This window comes from Cervus elaphus, chromosome 15 (assembly GCF_910594005.1).
Source record: "Cervus elaphus chromosome 15, mCerEla1.1, whole genome shotgun sequence".
Classification (NCBI taxonomy): domain Eukaryota; kingdom Metazoa; phylum Chordata; class Mammalia; order Artiodactyla; family Cervidae; genus Cervus; species Cervus elaphus.
Genome location: NC_057829.1, coordinates 40,924,363 through 40,945,375, shown reverse-complemented (window position 1 = coordinate 40,945,375; position 21,013 = coordinate 40,924,363). Strand labels below are relative to the sequence as shown.

The following is a 21,013-nucleotide window of genomic DNA, read 5'->3' as shown; positions in this document are numbered from 1 at the left end:
CTTATCCCCCTCAAAGTTTATTCTTTGTGTAGGGAGCAAGGCTGTTACTTAAAGAGACTCTGGCGTGCAGAAGGGAAGCAGCTTGCTAAGTGCCCCCAGGACGCTGGGATATGAGGACCCTGGAAGCCTGGGCTAGGCTCACCCTTGATACTTGAGTTGGGTTGGGGAAAGGCTGGGCTCAGCATTACCTGGGTCACTGTGAAGCCAGGTGGCAGAAGCTGGGCACACAGGCCATTCTGCCCATCCTTCATCCTGGCTTCAGGCTGCAACAGGGAACCATGCACCCTGATCTGCTGAAAAGGTGTCCTTTTCAGCAAAACCCTCGGAGGGGAGTGTGGGAAAGTTGGCTCTGACCCCAAACACCAACTTGGCAGCTCCACACAGCCCAGAAAGAGCTGGGCCTGCCCGGCCTGTTACACTGCCTGGCCGCTCCAGAATGACCTGTCCAGCCTTCCCCCTCTGCCTCCTGAAACCTCCCCTCATCCTTTTCAACACCTCCCTTCCCCTGCCTTTGCTGAGTATCCATGAGGGCAGACAGGAATGCAGTAACTTGCAATACTTGAGAGCATTTTATGTGCTGGGTGTTTTATGTACACTTTTTCTATCCTGACCCTATAAAATTATGGGCATTATGCATTAATGCATTGTGCATTAATGCCTTAGGAGATGAGGAACCTAAGGTTCTGCAGAGTTGAGTCACTTTCAGAAAGTTACAGACAGTAAGTGGTAGAGCAGAGATGTGAGTCCCACTGCACCAGGTGTCTCTGGAGCTAGGGTGCTTCTCCATCAAGAGAACAGAGGGTAAGGGACAAGGGCGAGGTAGTTTGTAAATAGTCTGACCCACCTTCAGTGCTCAGGTCAACGCTCCCTCCTCCACGGAGGCTTCCTTGATTTCCTTTCTTTCTCTGTAATCCCAATTCCAGGAACATGGACTTTCCACACAGTCTCTCTCTGTTATTTAACCTTACGTGTGTGTGTGAGTGAGAGAGAGAGAGACTTTTACCTCTTTCCCTAGAGCATGTGCCCCTGGGGCAGGGTGACACGTCCAGCCTCTGTCCTTGGCCACACACACAGTGCATCTCCCTGAAATGCGCCTCCAGCATCCCCTTCAGCCCAGGATCCAAGGGTCCTAACCACTTTGGACGGGCCTTTCCGAGGGCCCAACACAGCTGCCGACAGGCGGACCCAGGGGAGGCCTTTCCTGCCTCCCTTCCCCACGGGCATAGCCGGCACCTGTGGGCCAGTTACCTTGGACTGTCCGCAGGGCTTGAGGCAGGGGCTGTGGCAGAGGCGGTGGCAGCGTGGGCAGCGGCTGTGGCCGGGGGTGGCGAGGCTGTGCTGGGAGAGGCAGCAGCAGGCGACTGGGCAGAAGCGGGCAGCAGTGGGGTGGCGGCCTGGCTGGTGCACACTGGAGCATGCTCAATAGGGGTGCTGATGAGGCGACCGAGAAAGACAACAGGTCAAGGGCGCCACTCTGCAGGGTGGGGGCGGTGGCCGCAGCAGAGGCAGGCTGGGCAGAAGTCACCAGCCTTACTGTGAACAGAGCCGGATCTTCCAGAAGGCTGAGCGAACGAGCACCCCCACAACCCAGGGCTCCCAGAAGGAAGGGATCAGACCACAGGGCGGATCACAGGAACTTCAAAAATATTCTCAAGCCTACTGAGATTCCCCTACATGATTCCCCTTTCTCAACATGTATTATAAAAACAGTGTGGTCAAAAAGTAGTCTAAATTATCAACCAAGTTTTCTCCCCCATCCTGTTTTCCTCCTCCTTTCACTGTTCCCTGTTCAGTCAGAGATAAGCATTGCCTTTGCGAAGGGATTATACAAGGAAGAAAACAGAGGCAAGGTATTTTGTGGTCAAGGGCTTAAGTTCTGAAGTTGTGAGAACTTGGGCTTTAGGCTGCGAAGGACTCGGAGCACTGATGGTACATTTGGAAGATGGGTAAAAGCTACCATGCCAGGCAGACCAAGGTCATCTGAACAAGAAAGGGGGCAACGTGGAGTGAGGGACTCAAGAATAAAGGTAGCTGTGCCTGTTTTCTGGGCAAACCCTGCGGAAGGGGCAGCACCACAGGGTCGCCTGTACTCAGGCCCCTGGTGAAGGGACAGGCAGGCCTGAGGCAGCCCAAAGATCTGCAGGCCATCTTGTGGCCTGGGGGCTATAGACAGTTTCCTACACCCCTAAGAGTGATATGGACGTGGCCCTGAGTGCCTGCACATGTGAAAGTCCCTGTAATGAGACCATGAGAGGTGACTGCTCTGCCACTACGGACCACTGTGACCAGATGGGAGGGGGATATCCCAGCAGATGCCTAGATCGTGATCAAGAACCAGGTGCCCAGACTCCCCATCCCACCTGCCTTGGCATTCTGCAAGCACCTCTTCCCCAAAACCACCCCAGACAAAAGAGAAGCATCAGAGCCTGAGTCAATGGGATTAGATTTCTGCCCCCTGTGAAATGAGGCTGAGAATAAAAATTAAATTATAGGAAAGCAAAGAAATGTACATTCTTTGCTCACTTGGGTTACTGGACTAAGATCTGTACTTTCTACGATGGCAACTTGTTGTTCAGTTGCCAAGTCATGTCCGGCTCTTCACGACCGCATGGACTGCAGCACGCCAGGCTTCCTTGTCCCTCACCATCTCCTGGAGTTTGCCCAAGTTCATGTCCATGGAATCAGGGATGCCATTCAACCATCTCATCCTCTGTCACCCAGGATATTGCAAATCCTATGGGTGGGAACGATTTTCCTCACGCGATGACATTCAATTATTGACCTCCCACTAGGTGCCAGGCCTGTCTTAAATCCTCACAAAAGCCCTCTGATGTGGGTATTACAGATTCTTTTTAATAGGTGAAGAAATGGAGGCAGAGAATTCAATTGCTGGAGCTCCTAGAACTTGGTAGTGACAGCAGGATCTGACTTAGGTGATAGATTTGAAGCCTTACCCAGTATAAGTGGCCCCTCAAACAGGAAGAAAGAACCTTCTTCCTGCAGTCAAGTAGAATCTTTCCCCAGCAAAAGGCACTATTCTTACTTGAAATAATTAGAATAATCCTTTTCCCTCTATAAGTGCTTATCATATGCCAGGCCTTGCACTAAACAGCTATATATAAGCATACCCCGTCACTCCATTTGATCCTTTCAACCTGGCTGGGCAACTGGTATCAAGATCCTCATTTTACAGATGGGGAACTTGAGGTCCAGAAAGACTGTATCTCCACTGAAACATCACTCTGTCACCAAGTGCCAGAGACGGATGTGATCCCTAACCACTACATCATTTCTCAGACTTGAATATGCGGGCACAGTGGCCTGGAAATCTTGTTAAAAATGCAGTTTCTGGCTCAGAAAGTGGGTAGCAGGGCTGAGAGTCTACATTGCTAACAAGCTCCCAGGGGATGCTGATGCTGCTGGTCTGTGGACCACACTGTGAGTAACAAGGTGCTACACAGGTCTGTCCCAGACAGGAGTGCCAGGGGGCCGTGAGCTGTTTACCGAAGCATCACAACGTGCTCTCCTCCATCCAGGGAGGCATATGGTAGAGAAAGGTATGAAACAGCACAAGAGGGTCAAGGAAGAAGGGGCTGGAGAAGAGGTGAGGCTGCAAGTTGACTGTCACATGCATGGGAGCACCATTTTTCTCCGTGACCACACAGGAAGCATCTAGAGTGGACAAGGGCAGCGGCCATGCCCTGCCCAGCCCTTTCACAGCTTAGTGGTTCAGAGAGGCAGCCATGGGCACCCCTAGCTCTCAGGCTCATGGTGGTGCCCAGTCCTGGCCCACCATGAGGCCACTCAACACCCACCTCATGAAAGAACGTGGCTTCTGGAAGCCATGCCTATGAAGTGGCTGCCTCCGAGAAGCAGCTGCAGGCCCTGACACCACCACTGAGCTGGCTGCTCAGACCCCCATGGCGTGGACATGTTTGGGAAGGCCTGTCTGACAAAGGACACCCCATTTCCTTTAGCTGTTTCTCCCTAACCCTGCCACCTGCTTCCCGGGGACTTCTGGGAACTGCAGACAACAGTGATAAAAATACCCAGGCTGGGAGCATATTCTCTGCAGGACAAATAGGAAACTGGCTTTACCTGTCTCCTGTAGTCCAATCCCCTGTCAGACCAGCTTACCTGTTGCTCTCCCCAGGCATAGCTCCACATGAATCCTGGCTTCTTGGGGGGTGAAGTTGGGGTGGATATGGCCCTGGGAAAACCCATCATCTACCACAGGGCAGGACAAAGGGCACGCTATGAGGCTGCTGCTCAGGGTTGTGACTGGGTAGCCTCCTATTTTGGGTTACTGGCTAGAGACACCAAGCAGCCGGGGCCTAGGGAAGGTAGGAGCAGCACTGAAGACAATCCAGAAGGATCTTGGGTTCTTGTCCAGGTCAGTTCATGCCTGAAATTCCCTGAGGAGGGGGGCCTCAGAAATCAAGCACTGCAAAGCACTTACTAGACCCTGGCTTCAGTCCTAAAGACAGTGCCTGTTAGATCACCCCAGCCTGGTCAAGGACTCTGGCCTGGTTCATAATTCACCTTAAATATCTAAGCAAAAACCTAGCCAACCCAACTATATCAACTGGCCAGGGGCTGCGTGGGAAGGGTGCTGCCAGAGGAGAAACACAGCCTGGCTACAGTCCCCCTTTCAGTCCCTCTCTCCCTTCCACCCCGTTGGCATCAGGCTGCAGTGTGCCAACCCTGTGCCCTGCTCTGTTGAAGTGGCCTTTGGTTGTTGCTCCTACTGGTGACAACGACACTATGTATGGAAAGGAAGGGGATGGTACCGGCGGTGGTGCTGGGCCTGGGGGGGTTTGTGGTCACTGGGCTCAGGCTGGAACTATTGGCAATGCATGCTGTGGGCATGCCGTGACTGATGGTGCTGGGCGGTGTTTGCCTTTACTGGGGTGATGATGCTATTTGTATTAGCTAAAAGAATGGAATATGAACATCTCTGTTGATTTGATGATGATAGAATGCCAGTCAAGTGGTTGGCCTTGAAACTATTTATGCTGCCACCCACCTAGTTAGCATTCCACCTTGCAACCTGACGACAGTTGCTCAGGGCAGCCCCGATCACGTCACTTAGCAGCAGGGTTGCCCCACGGCACGACTCCAGGAGGCCTGTTGACCCTGTAGTCTATGCAGTGACACCCCTCCAGAACTGCTCAGAGCACAGCAACCCCACAGGCTGTGGAGTGAATGATGCCCCACAACCTTCACTAGTTCCACACTGCTTTCAGAACAAAGTCAAAATCCAGAGCCTGGCATTCCAGCTCCGGACCACTGCTAACCATAACATCCCCTGACTGTCTTCCATTCCAGTCAAAATAATTAACTCAAGGTTCTGGGACATTCTTTCTCATCAGCACCTCTGCTTTCTCTGCTTAGAATAACATAGGCAGCCTTCTGTGACTATGCATGCCCCACTCCTGTCTGTTCCCAAAGATCAAACACACAGACCCCTTCTTCCAGGAAGCCTTCCTGGATACTCCAGATGGAAAACAATCCCTGTCTATGGACCTCACACAATCAGCCTTTCATCACGGTGAGTCACAACCACATCAGCCTTTTCTGATTCCTTGGGCACCCACAGTGGCCAGGAACCCAGTGCCTTGACGGATGCCCGTGGACATGGAATGCTGAATAAGGACACTCTCCTGTTTATCTCAGAGTGCCTCTCACAGACCCCTGGCCTGGGGCCACCCACAGCTGCCTGCAGTGGCCTGGGGTCACTGGGGAGGTACCAGGTGGGCTGGAAAGCAAATAGCCTTCCAGGACTTCAATTAGGCGGATCCAAGAGGGTTCCATCTGACAGGCCAGGGGGATAGGAACAGCGGACTGGGAGGCCACCAGCTCTGATGGATTAGCTCAGTTCCTCTGCTAGTCTTAGGACACCCACTACCTGGGGCCTCTTTCTGCCTGGAAGCCCTCAACCTCCAACCTACCCCTGGTCTTGGATGTCCTTAATAAAAGGTCAGCTAAATATGAGCATACCCTAGGATGCCTAAATGCGGGCAAAAGTGCACCTCTCCCCACTTCCCCTGTTGATCCCCTGGCCAGCCTGCCTTGCCTGGTCCTTGACTTGACCCTGGGGTCAGACTGCTAGAGGCAGGATGAGATGGGAGGTCAAGTTGGAACAAGATGGTGTATGTGGGGGTGGGGGGGTGGGGGGCACTTTTGGGAGCATCTCAGGGTGGTAGACAGGATAGAACACACTCCCTGACCAGCCCTTCTAGATGGGATTGCCAAGGTCCCTGGAGGCAGAAAAGAAGCCTGTGCCCGGGGAAGTGGGAGTGGGAGCAAGGCTCTGGCCCAGTCCAGTCCCAGGGGTGGCGGGGAGTCCTGAAGGACAGGCCTCAACACCTGTCATTATTTGTCAAGTGTTGATGATCTCATGTTCTCAGCTTGGGGCTCCCTCAGTCAGGGAGGAGGCTGATGAGTAGGCAGGTGACTAGGGAGGACACGAGCCTGCCAGACTGGCCCTTCCTACATGCTCAGGACTGGGACAGGCCATAGGTGTGTGGAAGCCAGGAATGAGAACCTTCCTTGCCCCCTTGCCACGCGAGCAAGCCTCCACCAGGCACGCCTTCCAGCTCCTCCCTCCTGAGCCGTGGCCTGCTCGTGAGGGACCCCCTGCAGTTTCCCTGTGAGCCACTCCTTAGTCCAGCTGTGTCCACCTCAGCCACTTCTCTCCCTCCCGGCCAGGGCTGAGCATGCACAGTGCCTTCCTGGGACCAGGGTTTGTGGTGTGCTTTCCGATAGGGAAGGAGGGTCGGCTCGGCCTGCTGGTTGTGGCTGGTGTGGGAGGGGAGGCAGGGAGCATTCACACACACTACCTGAAGGAGGCTAAGGCTGCCCTCTAGCCCACAGAACAGCTTCTCACCCACTGTCCTCTCTGCCTACTCTCTGGAGCCCTGGGCAGGGCCATAGGGACAGGGAAACAGTGGTTTGCATTGGAAGGACTGATGCTGAAACGCCAATACTGATGTGAAGAGCTGACTCATTAGAAAAGACCCTGATGCTGGGAAAGATTGAAGGCAGGAGGAGAAGGGGACAACAGAGGATGAGATGGTCAGATGGCACCATCGACTCAATGGACATGAGTTTGAGCTAACTCTGGGAGATGGCGAAGGACAGGGAACCCTGGTATGCTGCAATCCGTGGGGTTGCAAAGAGTCGGACACCACTGAGCCACTGAACAACAAATCCCAGCCCTGGTGGACACTGCCCCTGCCCCTCTTCTGCAGGGACCTGTCCTCTCCCCATCTCAGACCTGCCCCCTTGGGTGATACGCACACAGGTACAGCAGGACCGGGGCAGGTTTGGTTCATTTCAAAGCCTCTTTATTTCAGAATGAGCATGCTTATATGTACAGGAGAGAGAACTAGGGAGCCAGCACACACAGCACAGAGAGGCGAACACACGCTCCGATCTCACCATGGCCAGGAGGGGCCTGTCCCTCGTCTACCCTGGGGCCTCCTCTTCCTCTGCAGGGAGCCCTGTCCTGGGCTGCCTGGCTCCAGAGGGCACGAGGGAGTAAGTGGGGCCAGGGAGTTGGCTTCTTCTTAGGACCCTGATCTATGGGCTGCTCATTCCAGGATGGCACTAGGCCGGGCTGCTTCTCCCAGGAGCTGAGGTTGGTGGGAGAATGGACCAGTGGCAGTCTGTTTCCCTTGGTTCTGGGATGTCCTATCAGCAAACCCCATCACGTCCTCTCTGATCTACAGGAAGGCCCCGTGCAGGGGAGCATAGGTTTGGGCTATTTGGGGGGTGGTGAGGGTTGCACTGAAGGGCAGGGGTGCTGCGTGGGGCTGGGCCTGGGCCGTCAGCTCTGGGCCGGGCAGCGAGCACAACTGCTGCAGGTGACTAGCGAAGGTGCCCCCCAGCACAGCTATACATTCTCAAGCATCACCATGGGGCTCACATGCCAGATCTGTGTGGGGGGAAGGCGGGAGGAGTCAGGCCTGCAAGGAATGGGGGGATTCCAGACAGCCTCTTAGCTTTTAACATTAAGAATTTGGGCCGAAAGGCCATGGTGCCAGTTGCGTAATTTGGCAAAACGTGGGCTGTTACGTTCCGTTTCAAACCTTTCCCTGTGGCACAGAGAGAAACAGAGAGACAGAGACAGAGAGAGAGAGAGGAAGAAAGAAGGGGTTAGGGGACGTGTCCACCATCACCCTGTCTGACAGCTGGGGCAGAGGGCATGGGAGGGAGGGTTCAGCTTGGAGAGGCTTTGCCACCCATGGGGTAATTTCCAGGTGGTTAGGCCTGGTTTGGGGCAAGACCAGAGTTACAAGGACCAGGATGGATGGACTACTGTCCCTGACTCGAGTGAGCCATGGAGAAGGGGCCTGGCTAGAGGACCTGAGGGCAGGCTGGGCACAGGGGTGGATGGGGGGTCTCCAGGTTCTCCCTGGCCCGTGTGGTTAGGGCTGGGCAGGGCTGCTTTGGCTGTGGGCTCTCGGGACTGAACATCATAGGCAGGCAAGCCTTGCATGGTCTCTGTCCCCTAGCTGGGCATCAAGAAGAAGGAACGCCTGTCCCCGTGACGAGGCTGGGTGAGCAGACCTGCCAACTCCCTGTGCTGCCCCAGTCTCTGCCAACGATTCTCTGTCCCCAGAGAGAAGCCTCCAAACACCACTGACTACCCCACCCAGCTAGGCCTGAGCACAGCCAGGCACACACGTGCACATGTATACTCACAAGGCTGCTGGCACACACATATACTGGGGGCCCGGACTTCCCGCCACTTCCTGCCAGCAAGGCCTCTGGGGCTCAGCCCACAGCCCTCTTAGCTGAGGACATAGGACAAAGCAGGCGAGGAAGAGCCAGAAATATAGATATGGAGGGGAGATTGTGCCTGGGAAAGGCCAAAATCGTAGACCTCCAGACCAAGGGACCTCTAACATCTTCCAGAATAGAGGTGCAAGTTGGTGGCCCAGGGGCCTCATCTAGCCAGAAACACAGTGTGTTCAACATGGACAGTGTTGAAAATTCATTTAAAAAATTAACTGCTACATCCAGATCATAGAATACTACTCGGCAATAAAAAGATATGAATGAACCACTGGTACACTCCACAACTTGGATGAGTTCCCAGAGAACTAGGAGGACTGAAAAAGCCCATCCCATAAGGCCTCAAGCTATATGATTCCATTTACATAACATCCTTGAAATGACAAAATTATAGAAACAGAGAACAGATTAGTGGTTGCCACAGGTTAAGGACAGAGTGTGCGCAATAGGGAGGTTGAGAGTGGTCTGGAAAAACAAGATGGGGGCATCTAAGGATGGAAGTATTCTGCATTGGATGGTACAGGTGTCAACACCATGGCGGGGTACTAGTTTTGCAAGATGCTACCATTGTGGGTAAAGGCTACATAGGCTCTCTCGGTATTATTTCTTATAACCACAGGCCAATCTGCAATTGTATCAAAATAAATAGTTTAACAAATGAATTGTCAGCATATAAAAATCAGAAAGATTGGCTTTAGGTCTTTAAAAATCAAAGGATGGGGCAATGCTGGACTTACATTTCTGCATGATAACAGTCCTGTGTCCCCACATGTACACCTGGCCACCTCCCCACATCTGTATTACCTGGCAGACTCCCCCTCTACACCTTAAGGCCTGCAAGTGGGTCCCTGCGTAAAGGTTCTGTTTGACAAGAGGGGTCTCCTGCTCACATATTTGAAAACCACTGGTCCAGACTTTCCTAAGACCACAAAGAAACCAAGGCGCAAATACCTCACATGAATAGCCTATAGTCACATGGAAACTCAGAGGCAGAACCATGATCTAAGTGCCAGGCGTCCCTTGCTATTGCCTCTCCAAGGGTGGGGAAAAGGGGGTGAAGATGGTACAAGCGCAGGCCCTGTGATAGGGCCCACACAGCCCCGCCTGCTGACAGCACCATGGGCAGCAACTATCGACCAGCACACACAGCCCACCCAGGACACAGTCGCAGCCAGTTTGTCCAGCCAGGCCCAAGCCTTTATCATCAGTGCTCAGTGACATGGTCAGGGACAGTCCTAGAGAGGTGGTAAGGCTTGTGAGGCTGCTCTGCTTGGAGCTGTTGGGAAATTCACAGCCAGCCAAAGAGAGGAGCAAGAAGATGGAGGAAGAGAAGAAAGGGGAAGAGACTGCAGAGTGGGTGAGAGCAAAAGGGAAAGAGGTCCCAGGAAACCCATGAGGGCTGCTCAGGTGACACCCAGGGGAACTGAGCACTAAAATCAACTTTTTCCTTAACACATGGAGACCACAAAGAGATGCAGAGTTCTTTACTGAGGTGAGCATCAGGTAAACACAGAGACTGAACTGATAGACAGCTACACCACAAGATAGGGGCTCGGTCAGGGGGTGAGATCTGAGCTCTAACTGCGGCGCTGCAGGATGGTTGTGTCCATGCGGTGGGATCCAGATGCCTGGCAGAGTCAAGCCCTGCCTAGGATGAAACTACGCTTGCCTGTACTCCCAGCCCCATCAACCTTCCGAGCCATCTAGGCCCTGGAATGCATTCCTGAGGTCAGATGGAAGGTGAGATGACCTTTCTGGGATTATAGGCTCTGCTATTTCAGATGAAGGCTGGGAGCCACACTACCACCTGTACCCACGTGGAAGCTGGCAGGAGGCTGCTGGTTAAGCCCACTTGACAGTTTGCTAAGGTGGTGGCCTTTCCTGGGAGAGGAACCACATCCTCAGCTGATACTCAGACTGCTCTGTGGCTCACCCTCCTTCCCCTGTAAAGACAGAGTCCCTGGAGATTAGGCCAGCAAGGGGGCCCTGGAGCCTTGAAGGAAAGCTCAAGTTCAAGTTCAAAGTGTTAGTCACTTAGTCGTGTCTGACTCTTTGCAATCTCATAGATTGTAGTCCACCAGGCTCCTCTGTTCATGGGATTCTCCAGGCAAGAATACTGGCAATGGGTTTCCATTTCTTCCTCCAGGGGATATTCCGAAACCAGAGATTGAATCCAGGTCTCCCACATTACAGGCAGATTCTTTACTGTCTGAGCCATCAGGGAAGCCCTACTTGCTACCAGATACCAAAGACATCGCCACAGTGCCAGGAGCCAGGGCCCAAGAGGAGAGGAGGGGAGGGCGGGGTAGGGCTCTGAGCTGCCCTGGGACTTGGTGGGGGCTGTCCCAAAGGTGGAGAAGGGATAGGTGAGGGGCAAATGTGCAGGTCCTCTGACATGCAGATTACACCTGTCCTGGAGGCCACCCAGTGCCCTGCCTGGTGCAGAACAACTGGCATCCCTGCCAGCTTTCCCAGCACACAGCAACAGAAAGGAAAAAGCATCCCAGCAGACATACAAGCCTAGATAGGCTGCCACGGTGCCCAGGTTGCTGGGCCCCAGATTTAGCAAACTCAGGCCATGCTGGAATGAGCTCCCTGGAAGCAAGGTGCAGTGAAGCCTTCCTGGGGAGTGCAGCCTTTGTGGGAGACTCTCAGATCCCCCACTGTGAGTCAGGCTCAACTGGGAGGGGGAAGGACAGAGGCCGTGTCTGCCCTCAGCCAACACGATGCATCAGCAAGGTCTGGGGGTACAGATTCCAACTTGGGAGGAGGGACGGATGCGAGTGGGGCTCAGTCCCCAAAGGGAGCAAGATCTCTGACCAGCTTGGACTCAGGGTAGGGGTAAGTGTGTTCCCTACTGCTCAGATGGCCTCTCGGTAGAGCTTGGGGCCAGCAGTGGCCAAAGTCACTACTTGGGGGTTAATCACAAACAGAATTGAGCCACAGCACCTGTTGTACCCCCATCTCTCACTCTCCAGGCCAGAAGCTGCTTGCCATTCAGCATAATAAAGAAGCCTACTTTCCTCCTTTGGCCGTGGGGAGAAGGGGCATTTGGTGGGGTAGCTGTGAGGACAACCTTCCAGAAATTAAAGTCAGGAAAAGGGAGAAAGGCAGGAGGCTTAGGCTCTTCCAGTCCCAGACAGAGGCTTCCTGGGGGCCTCGGAACCTGCACTGCAGACTCAGAGGGAGGGGCTGACAGAGGTGCAGAGCTGTGGGAGGTGGGGGCGGGAGGGAGGGCTGCTTTCTTAGGGTGGGCCAAGGTCCTTGACTGAGGGAGGAAGCAAGTTGAAGTTTCTTCTTGGGCCCCTCTCTTCCAGATTTCCCCACAAGGAAACCCTCCAGGGCTGAGGGAGAGACTCCAAGACCTGCCGCAGAGTTCGTAAGACACCCTGCCTTCGGAGGGGATCTGAATGGAGCTTGTGGGCAGTTAGACCCCAGGGTGGGGAAAGGGCCTGGTGGGGAAAGACAACCAGGCCGAACAGGCCCCAAGAGATGCTTCTGAAAGGAGGGGAGGGGAGGGGAGGGCCCACAGGGGACCACCGTGAACACCACCTTTTGTGTTCTCACTCAATGACTTCGCAGAGCCTACAAGTATTCCAGGGAGAACATGTGAGACAAAGGTTCTCGACCCATACTAAATGTGTAGAACTCCACCTTCTAAATGGAGTCTGGTTACTGAGATGCCAACTGAGAGTGCTGGCCCCAGAAACATAAAGTGTCCAGAAGTACTGAGAAGGGGTGATGGGGGGCTGGAAAGGCAGGGCAGGCCCCTACTGGCTTCTTGATGGAAGGGACCTGGAGATTTTTGAGCAATTTGTGGTGTGTGCTGTAAAGCCCCTCCATCAAATCTTCAGGAAAGACCACACTGCTCACTGGAGTATCTCTGAGCGGCACTCAGAAGAGGAGGTGGGATAAACACAGAAATGACGCAGGAGCAGAGGAGCACCGGGCGGAGAGAGCTGACAGCTTAGTTACGCCTCAAATAGCTCGATACTACCTTTTGTGCTAAATCAAACACCATCTCATTTCAGGCTCTTTACAGACACACTGCAGGCACCGACAGGTTAAGAACCATCACTGGAACCGCATGCCATTGTTAGCAGGCCGGGAAGGACCACACTTTAGGCTTAGACGCCCCAGCCAAAGAGTGGGAGCAACTTCAATTGGCAGAAACAGGTTCAAAAAGAAAATCCACATCAACTCGAGCTGACCCCCGAGTCCCACTCTCCACGTGGTCCCGTGGCCACTACACGCTGGTTAGCAAAGATAGAAAGCTTGGTCCAGGGTGGAAAGGCACCTCTGAGCCCCAGCCCCTCACACGGAGGCCACCACGGGACGTGCCAGCCCAAGGCAGACTCTCCCAGGAAGGACATGCAGACAACACATTTGCTTCTGGAAGTGTAAGCACAGTCACACTGGGCCCCATGCCTGCCCATGGAAGGCCCTAGCGGGTTCCAGTGGGTTCCAGGGCAGTGTGCCCACCTCATGCCCAGGGCTTTGCTTCCTTGCAGCAGCTGTGGTGCTGTGAGCCGTCTGTGGAACTGATACCTCAACATGGGTCTGGACAAGTGAGTCCAAAGGCCAGGTGCCCCAGCCCAGCATAGCCCTCCGCGTGCCAGCTAGCTTCCCAGTGCCTACCCTTCAGATTCACAGGGGACAGGCCCTGAGATGAGTGGGCAGGCCAGGCAGCCAGCCTGGTGCCTCACAGGAAGAGATGCCCTCATTCTCAACAGCCCAGCAAAGGCCAAAGCAGCCCTGCCCCTTGCCCAGGGAGAGAGCCGGGAGAGCCCAGAGTCATTGCTCGTGCAGCCTGGGCCAGGGGGATAGAGACTCAGCTCCAGGCACCCACCTCACTGACCTGGGACACACAAACCCCAAGCCAGCATCTGCCAGAGCCCCGCAGGGGCTGGGAGTTTCCAGATGCATTAACTTGAGATGTTCCTTCTGTGAGTTGTGTGACCTGGGGGCTGCCCTGGGAGGGATGGGGTTAGGAGGGACAAGGCCACAGAACCTGAGTCCAGGCACTTACCTTGACCTTCGCAAAGCTTCTTCATCAGGGTCTTGCACTGTGGGTAGAAAGTTGCAGGTCAGGAGGAATCACAGGGAACATCAGGAACAAAAGCTACTGGAGCTCGGTGGGCAGAGTCCCCACACATGATGGGACAGTTATTGCCTCCTACCTGTGACCTCTGGGAGGAAAAGGCTGTGTGCTGGGCAGAGGGCGAGGAGGAGAAAACGGGCCTTAGAAGAAGTGGTGCAGCTGGGAGGGAGTGGCCAGAGGCGTGGCCTGTAAGGTCCTCTTTTTTTTTTTTTTTTAATTTATTTATTTACGTATTTGGCCATACCAGGTCTTAGTTACAGCATGCGAGATCTAGTGCCCTGACCAGGGATCAAACCTGGGCCCCCTGCATTGGAATAGTGGAGTCCTAGCCACTGGACCACCAGGGAAGTTCCGCCAGGTCCTCTTAAACCAATCCAGGTGCTGCTGGAGTCAGGGAGCCGAGCAGAAGGCTGATGTCAATGTGCCTGCCCCAGGGGCCCAGAAAGGGCACAAGAGGCCACCATCTATCAAGGCCAGCTCGTCTTCCAGGATAGGGGGCTTGGCTCCCTGGCTTCTGTGGGACCATGGCGTAGGGCCCAGGAACCTCATGGCCCTTCAAAGTCACCCCTTCCTGCCCCACCCTCGACAGCCCTCCCTTACTGTATTCTGTCCCCGTCATCTGGGCCAGGATGCGGAAGGAGCGAGACTGTAGGTTGGAGGAGCGGCGCGCCCACTCGTCGGCCTCATCTTCCGGCTTGTTCTGGTTCTTAATCACAGCCTGATACACGGGAGAGGCACTGTCTACGGTGAGGTCTTTGATAGGGAGGCTCCTGCAATGCAGAGAGAGGCCGTGGGCGAGGGCAGGGCTGGAACCCTGCTCCTGGCCCCTGCACCTTCCCCATGTCACATTCCCCTGGCGCCCCCCCAACACCCCCCCAAGCCTGTTGGCAGCCCCCTACTTGTCTGAGCCCACCATTGCCTTTCCCCACTGCCATTTGAGAGCCTGCAACAAGGGCTTGGCCTGGATCCTCAGTGCTCAGGGAGGTCACAGTGAGTCAGCGAATTCTACTCATGGAGGGTCAGGAGGCTCAGACCCTCCTGTCAATACCCATCCCACCCCCCAGTCTGTCTCCAGACACAGGTCTGAAGATACCCTCCCCCCTCAGGAGCTGGATCTCCTTGAAGGAAAGAAGAGGCCGAAGAGGTCTTCTGGAAGTAATTTTGACCTCCCTAAGCAGTTCCTGAGTTTGGGGCTGGGTAAGGACAGGCTACTTGGGGACTCGGAGGCTTCCTTAGGGTCAGTCCCTTGGCCTCCTCAAAGCTTGGGGTCCAAACTGGGAGCCACCACTGTCGTGACTTCTCTGGAAGAGGACTGTGGGCTCCTGCTCAGCAGAAATAAGCAAGCACAGTGAGGATGTGGTTGGAGAAATGACAACTGGGCCCCAGAGGCCCAGCATCACCCAGGGATAGTGGGGTTTCTCGTCCAAGGGAGCTGGGAGTGGAGTTGTGGGGAGGGTCACCAGTCCTCTGCCCCAGGGGAGCACAGCCTTTTGAGGGGGGCCTGGTGACCTTCTCTGAGACCCCTAAGGTCTGGCATATGGTAGGTGCTCAAAACTTAGTTGAATGAACAAATCCTTGATCAGAGCCAGAAGGAACTCTAGAGCCCCTTGAGTACAAGGTCTATCAATCCAGATCAGACTGCAGGGCAAGACACATTAAAAGTTTTGTGGATGACCACTCACCCAACCAGAGAGGGCTGGGGGAGCCAGGCTGCCCAGCCCACTCTCTCGGGAGTCAGGGTCGGCTCAGGAGACGCTCAGAATAACAACAGCCTGTTTCCCCAGCCTGTGGACCGGTGGCCCAGCTCTCTCCTCTTACTGACGCTGAAACTGAAGTCCAGAGAGGTCGGCTAACTAGTTCCAGGTTATGTCATGTAAGGACCCCCATGGAGTTAGAACCCAGGCTTCCCAGCCCCCAGCTCAGCCTCCTTTCCATCAGACCCTCTGCAGCAACAGGCTCAGGAAGGCCACTTCTGCCTGCTGGAGATCTGCACACCCCAGGTGCTCCCCACCTGGAGACATGGCCCAGCCCAGATACTCCCCCTGTCTAGGCGCACCCTGCCTGCTGCTATGGCTGCCTTGACCTCTCCCCCCAACCCCCGGGCACTGGCTAGCTGCAAAGACGACTTCCCCAGTGCTTCCATCGTCTACCCTCTCTGCAAGGAGCTGGACAGAAGAAATGGCCTAGTCTCCCAGGATTGGTCCCCTGTGTCAGCTCAGAGTGGGCTATATGAGCAGAGGAGGAGAAAGATGGCAGAAGGTAACTGACCAAGGCGGGGTGGAGCTACCCTACTTTCCTGAAGGCTTTGCCCTGGCCCAGAGAGCTACAGGTCCTGGAAGCCTGTGGCTGGGATCAGATAGGGAAACCAGCAGATCCCTAGGGGGTCCCAGCCAGGGAGGAGACTGGGAGGAGAGGAGAGGCTGGGATCTCACTGGGGAGGTCATTCTAGCACAGGGAGGAGTCTCAAGGGGACCTGAATCAGATGGAAGGCTTTTGCTGCTATTTCCCTGGAATGTTCCCTTGAGGGAACATATTTCCCTGTTCCTTCCATAGCTCCAAGGGCTCAAGAAAGAGAGCCCCAGAAGTGAGTCCCTTAGGAGTCCCATTGTCGGCTTCCCTTCCCACAACACTATGCAAAGACCAGGGACTTGTGGTGCTGCCGCAACAGACACTGGGAACCAGACGAAGGAACTGCTGTGCCCTTTGAGATTCTGGGGCCCAGACATGATACATGCAGAGAGGGGATAGAATAGGCCCTGCAGTTTTAGGACCCTGGGTCCGAGGCCACTCTCTGGAGCCACTCCCAGCATGAATTTCTTACCACCAAAAACACTCCACAGTCACTACAACATCAAGGTCACCTGTGGGCATTCACTCCACTGTACACTGCCCCCAAGTCTGACTGAGGTTTCACCTCCTATGGGTGGTCCTGGTGGGGGCTGGCTTCTTCAGATCCATCTTTCATGAGGATTCTGGGGAGTGGCCTCCAAGAGGCCCCCTCATCACCCTCTCCCTGAGTAATGGCCTGATGTAGATTCTGACGTTCAGGTCTCCACTGTCCCAGTGCAGACCAGAAAGGCTGGGGGGAGCCCCCAAAAAGCACAGCAAGGAGAACATGAGACACAGCCCTAGCCAGGGTGGTGTCATTGCTCTGATTTCTGAGTCTGTAGTGATGTTATCTGGGGAAAACCCCCAAAGACAAGTACTTGCCTGTAGAGGCTGCAGGGCATGTCATTTACCTGTGAGGTGGGTGTGAGGAAGAATGTGGACAGAGCCACTGTCCTCAGGCACATCCCACCAAACCCATACACCATCCCGAAACCAGACAGACGGACGACGGAACAAATACTGTGGGGTCTACTTACGCCAGTGGTGATGCCCTGCCAAGCAGAGGAAAGCCCAGCAGTGAGTGCGTGTCCATCATGGGAGGGCGGGGGGCGGCGCATACACAAGGGAGCAGGGTTAGGATCAGAAATGAGTTATGGGAGTGGGTGGATAGAGGAGGAAGAGAGAGAAACAAAAAGAAAACTGTCAGTGAGGAAGGAATCATGGAAATTAACAGCAGAAATGGAACACCTTATGGCAGACAGGGGCACCACGGCAGCATCAACCCAGCAGGGCTGAGTTAGAAGGAAAAGGAAGCGTGTTGCTTCCCAGGCTCGCAAGGGAGAAGAAAAGGATGGGAGGGAAAGTGGTAGGAAGGAGAAGCCTAGATTAGATCAATGGTGCATCATGTTAAAAAAAAAATTACATCATGGCCATCCTAGAGGTAAAACCAAATGACTGCAGTCTTTTCCCAAGGTGCAGAAAACATAAATCAGTGAACAGCAGTTCTTTGCTTTCTTCCGTTGTGCTTCCCTTTGGCGAATATTACCATGTTAAGATCACACTGAGGACACACATGGCAAGCAAATATTAACAGGAAACCCCTGTTCACTCTTTGGCTGAATCAGACAGTCTTGTTTTCCTGGGCACCCATGAGCTAATGGTTGCATTTTTTTAAACTTTCATGGTCATATTTTCTGCTTTGAAAGATGGGATTAGATAAGTCAGCACTACCCGCAGGGTTCCACAAAGAACTAAAGCCCTGAGTCCACGGGGTGTGAGATTCACTGCTCCAGGGAAAGCAACCTCCGCCCCCTGGTGGCCCAAAGGAAGTACTGCGTGCCTGAGAGGGACAGGCTCCCCTGCATCAGGAGAGACAGGAAGAGCACACCATTTTCCATCCATTGGTTTCTGGAGGCTGCACCTGAAACCTACACACGTCATGGCCACGAGGACTGGCCTCTGCTCAGGCCAAACACTACAGGAGTTATCCGGGACTTTATAATGCCTCTATCCCTCTTACAACATCTGGTTTTTCTAGCTTTGGAAAAAATCATTTTAAAATTTCTTGCCTTGAGCTATTGTAGATCTTGACTCAGGGATAACATGTTACCCAAAGAGATAATCAGTTTTGAAAGTCAACATTAATGGTGTTCCCAAGTAGAATACAGGATGGGTTCTGTGTGTGTATGTGTAAGGAAGAAAGAAACAACAGAGACAGAAAAAGAGTGAGATAGAGACAGAAAGAGAGATAGAGGCATACACGGAAAGAAAGGCAGAAAAGGGAGAGACTAAGATAAACAGAGACAGAAATTCAGAAGGAGGGAGTGAGGTCCCCATTAAAATTTGCACTATTACCAGTTTCATCCACAAATGATTTTTAGCCAACTTTTTCCCTACTCAGCCCTCACGTTCCTCAACCACTGCTAACAAGCAAATTCAGGAACCAAGGATGTCCTAAGTCCCACCAACCTGAGCCTGGATTTCTCTGGGGGCAAACAGGAGGAGGCAGGTCCTGGGTGTTCCCCAGGCTCTGTGGCAGGGTTGACTGCCAACAGCACGGTGGGTGACTGGTCTGCAGGCCCCTTCCCAAACAAGAAACCCAGTCATGTATTTGAGAAGAAAGCGACAACTTCCCCTCAAAGAATGGCTTAGCTGTGAGAACCTGGGGTATCCAGAATGTGACCCCGGTTAACAAGATTCCGGAAGTCTCTTTCTAAACCAGCCCCCTCAGGGAGCTTGGGAAAATACAGAGGCTGTGTAAAGCACTTGGAGGAACCACCACATGCTGTATTTCTCTACCCTTCTCCTAAAGTTGACCATGAAACCGACTCTGAAGAGAGAACACCATGTTCTGTCTGAAAGGCCCGGTCAAGGCTGGTTTTCTTCCAAGGGCTGTGCCCTGGGAAGCTCAAGACGGTGGAGGAAGACTGGTCCCGATGCCTAAAAGTCTCCAGTGGCGCTCAACGGCCCGGTGCCCTCCGCAGAGATGAAGCGGTGGAGTCGGCGAGCGCCCGGTGGAGGCGGGGAGGCGCTTACCCACTGAAGTCACTGCCCTGGGCCTGGGCCTGCCCGGCGATGGCATCCATGATGGCGTCCTGGGAGTACATGCTGATGGGCGTGTTGTACTGCGCGTGGATGATGGTGGCCTTGCCGCCCAGCCCCTTCACCTCGATGGGCTTGTGGGTCGACAGGGCCGAGTCCTTCAGGGCGCTGGGGTTGAAGCGTTCCTGGTAGTCGGCGCTGGGGGAGGGGAGTATGGGGGAGGGGAGTATAGGGGGAGGGGAGTGAGGGAGGGAGGTGCAAGGAGAGAAGGGCAACAGGTGGTGTTACACCGGTGAAGGTGAAGGCTGGTGGTGGAGGATGTGGAGAGAGATCTCCCCAAGCCTGATCCTAGGAAGGCTAACCAAGTAACCCAGATCCACTTGGACTGGCTGGGTTTGGTCAGGAAGATCCTGTCACCCTCCCCAGAGCCCTTTGCAGAAGGTGTTTCTGCACCTTCCCAGATCACTGGAGGCCCCCACTAAGCCTGAGCTGGGGGGCATGGAAAGATCTCTCACCACTCCTCCAGGGAAACAGACTGCAAAGGTTGGGGGCTGGGGATTGGGATTAGGGTACAAGAGCTGGGTCATGAGTCAAAGGCAGCAGCAGCCGAAGCAGAGTCCAGAACGCCCCAAAGGCAAAAAACAGCCCCACTGGGCACCCGTGAGGGTTCTGAGCTTGGCTTCTCCACGAAGGGGCTCATCCTGGACTCCCTGGGGGCTCTGCTCCTCCAGACTCTTCGGTGCATGTGCTTCTTCCTCGGAGCAGGGCTTAGGTGCTCAGGGCCCCCAAGTCCAACTTGCTGGGCGGCCCACCAGCTTCTACCCATCAAGACTTTCCCCTTCAAAACGTAAAGTGCGCTCCGCAGACAAGGACAAGGTCAAGCACAGCCCTTCTGAGGGATCCGGCCAGGCTAGAAATGTCTTCAGGCTCACCGGGAACCAGCGTCAGCACACACTCCACCCAGCAGCCCACCAGAGCCAACCTGCCTTCTTAAAGCAGCTGCAGCAACGAATTGGGAACACAATGGCCCCAGGCATCCGACGGAGCCCCAGCACCCCTCCCCAACGCCTCCACTTCATCCTCGCAGCTTCACACACATGCAGCCTCACACAGGGACACGAATGCACCCTCACTCACGCATGCACATACATGTACACATGCTGACACAGGCGCACGCTGTTCAGACCCCCAGACACGCGGGCGCATGCTGGGATAGGCAGGCAAGCGCACACGCGTGCTTTCCTTTGATACTAACTTGGCTGGAGAGTTGGCTACCACCTGGGGAGGAGAGAAAGCAAAGAAGACAGGACTATCAGAGTGAGGCTTCTGCCAGAGGGTTTGAGCATAAGGACGCAGGGATGGTCCTCAAACTGGTCAATGTGCAGGCAGAGTCAGCCCAGACAGGCACTCGGTGAAGAGAGCGCAGAGAGAGGAGTGGGCAAAGCTCAGAGTCTGGATCATAGCCTTTCAGTTTGGGGCAGAGATGCCAACTGCAGCGTAGGTCCATAGTACCTCAAGCTTTGCCTAGGAGAAGGGTTTTTTTGGTCCATCTTCATGGGTGCTCATTTACCATGTACATGAATCTCCCACATACAGCTTGGCTCTAGACCCTGGAGAGGAAGCCCTGGGAACATGTTCTCTTTCCCAGAGGAGGGGCAGGCAGCTCTGAACCCTCCTCCTGGGGCACAGTAGTAAGGGATCTGCGCGGTTGCCAGTAACCACCCGTAAAAGCCTGTGGAT

General features: G+C 54.4%; 1 protein-coding gene across 10 annotated transcripts in view; it reads right to left on the bottom strand.

The window, feature by feature from the left end:
- The window catches only part of LDB3 (LIM domain binding 3), a 59,316-nt gene that overhangs the window by 22,129 nt on the left and 16,174 nt on the right, over positions 1-21,013 (bottom strand). For 2 of the 10 annotated variants that reach the window (XM_043925276.1, XM_043925274.1), the window contains exons 5-9: positions 20,529-20,551; positions 19,268-19,471; positions 14,504-14,673; positions 13,832-13,868; positions 1,249-1,431 (exon numbers count right to left, since the gene is read on the bottom strand). In XM_043925276.1, coding sequence (XP_043781211.1) covers positions 1,249-1,431; positions 13,832-13,868; positions 14,504-14,673; positions 19,268-19,471; positions 20,529-20,551 — 617 coding nt within the window. Of the gene's footprint in view, positions 1-1,248; positions 1,432-7,327; positions 8,100-13,831; positions 13,869-14,503; positions 14,674-17,268; positions 17,284-19,267; positions 19,472-20,528; positions 20,552-21,013 lie in introns of those variants that run through there. The other 8 variants (XM_043925271.1, XM_043925270.1, XM_043925272.1 and 5 more) reach the window with 7 other exon arrangements.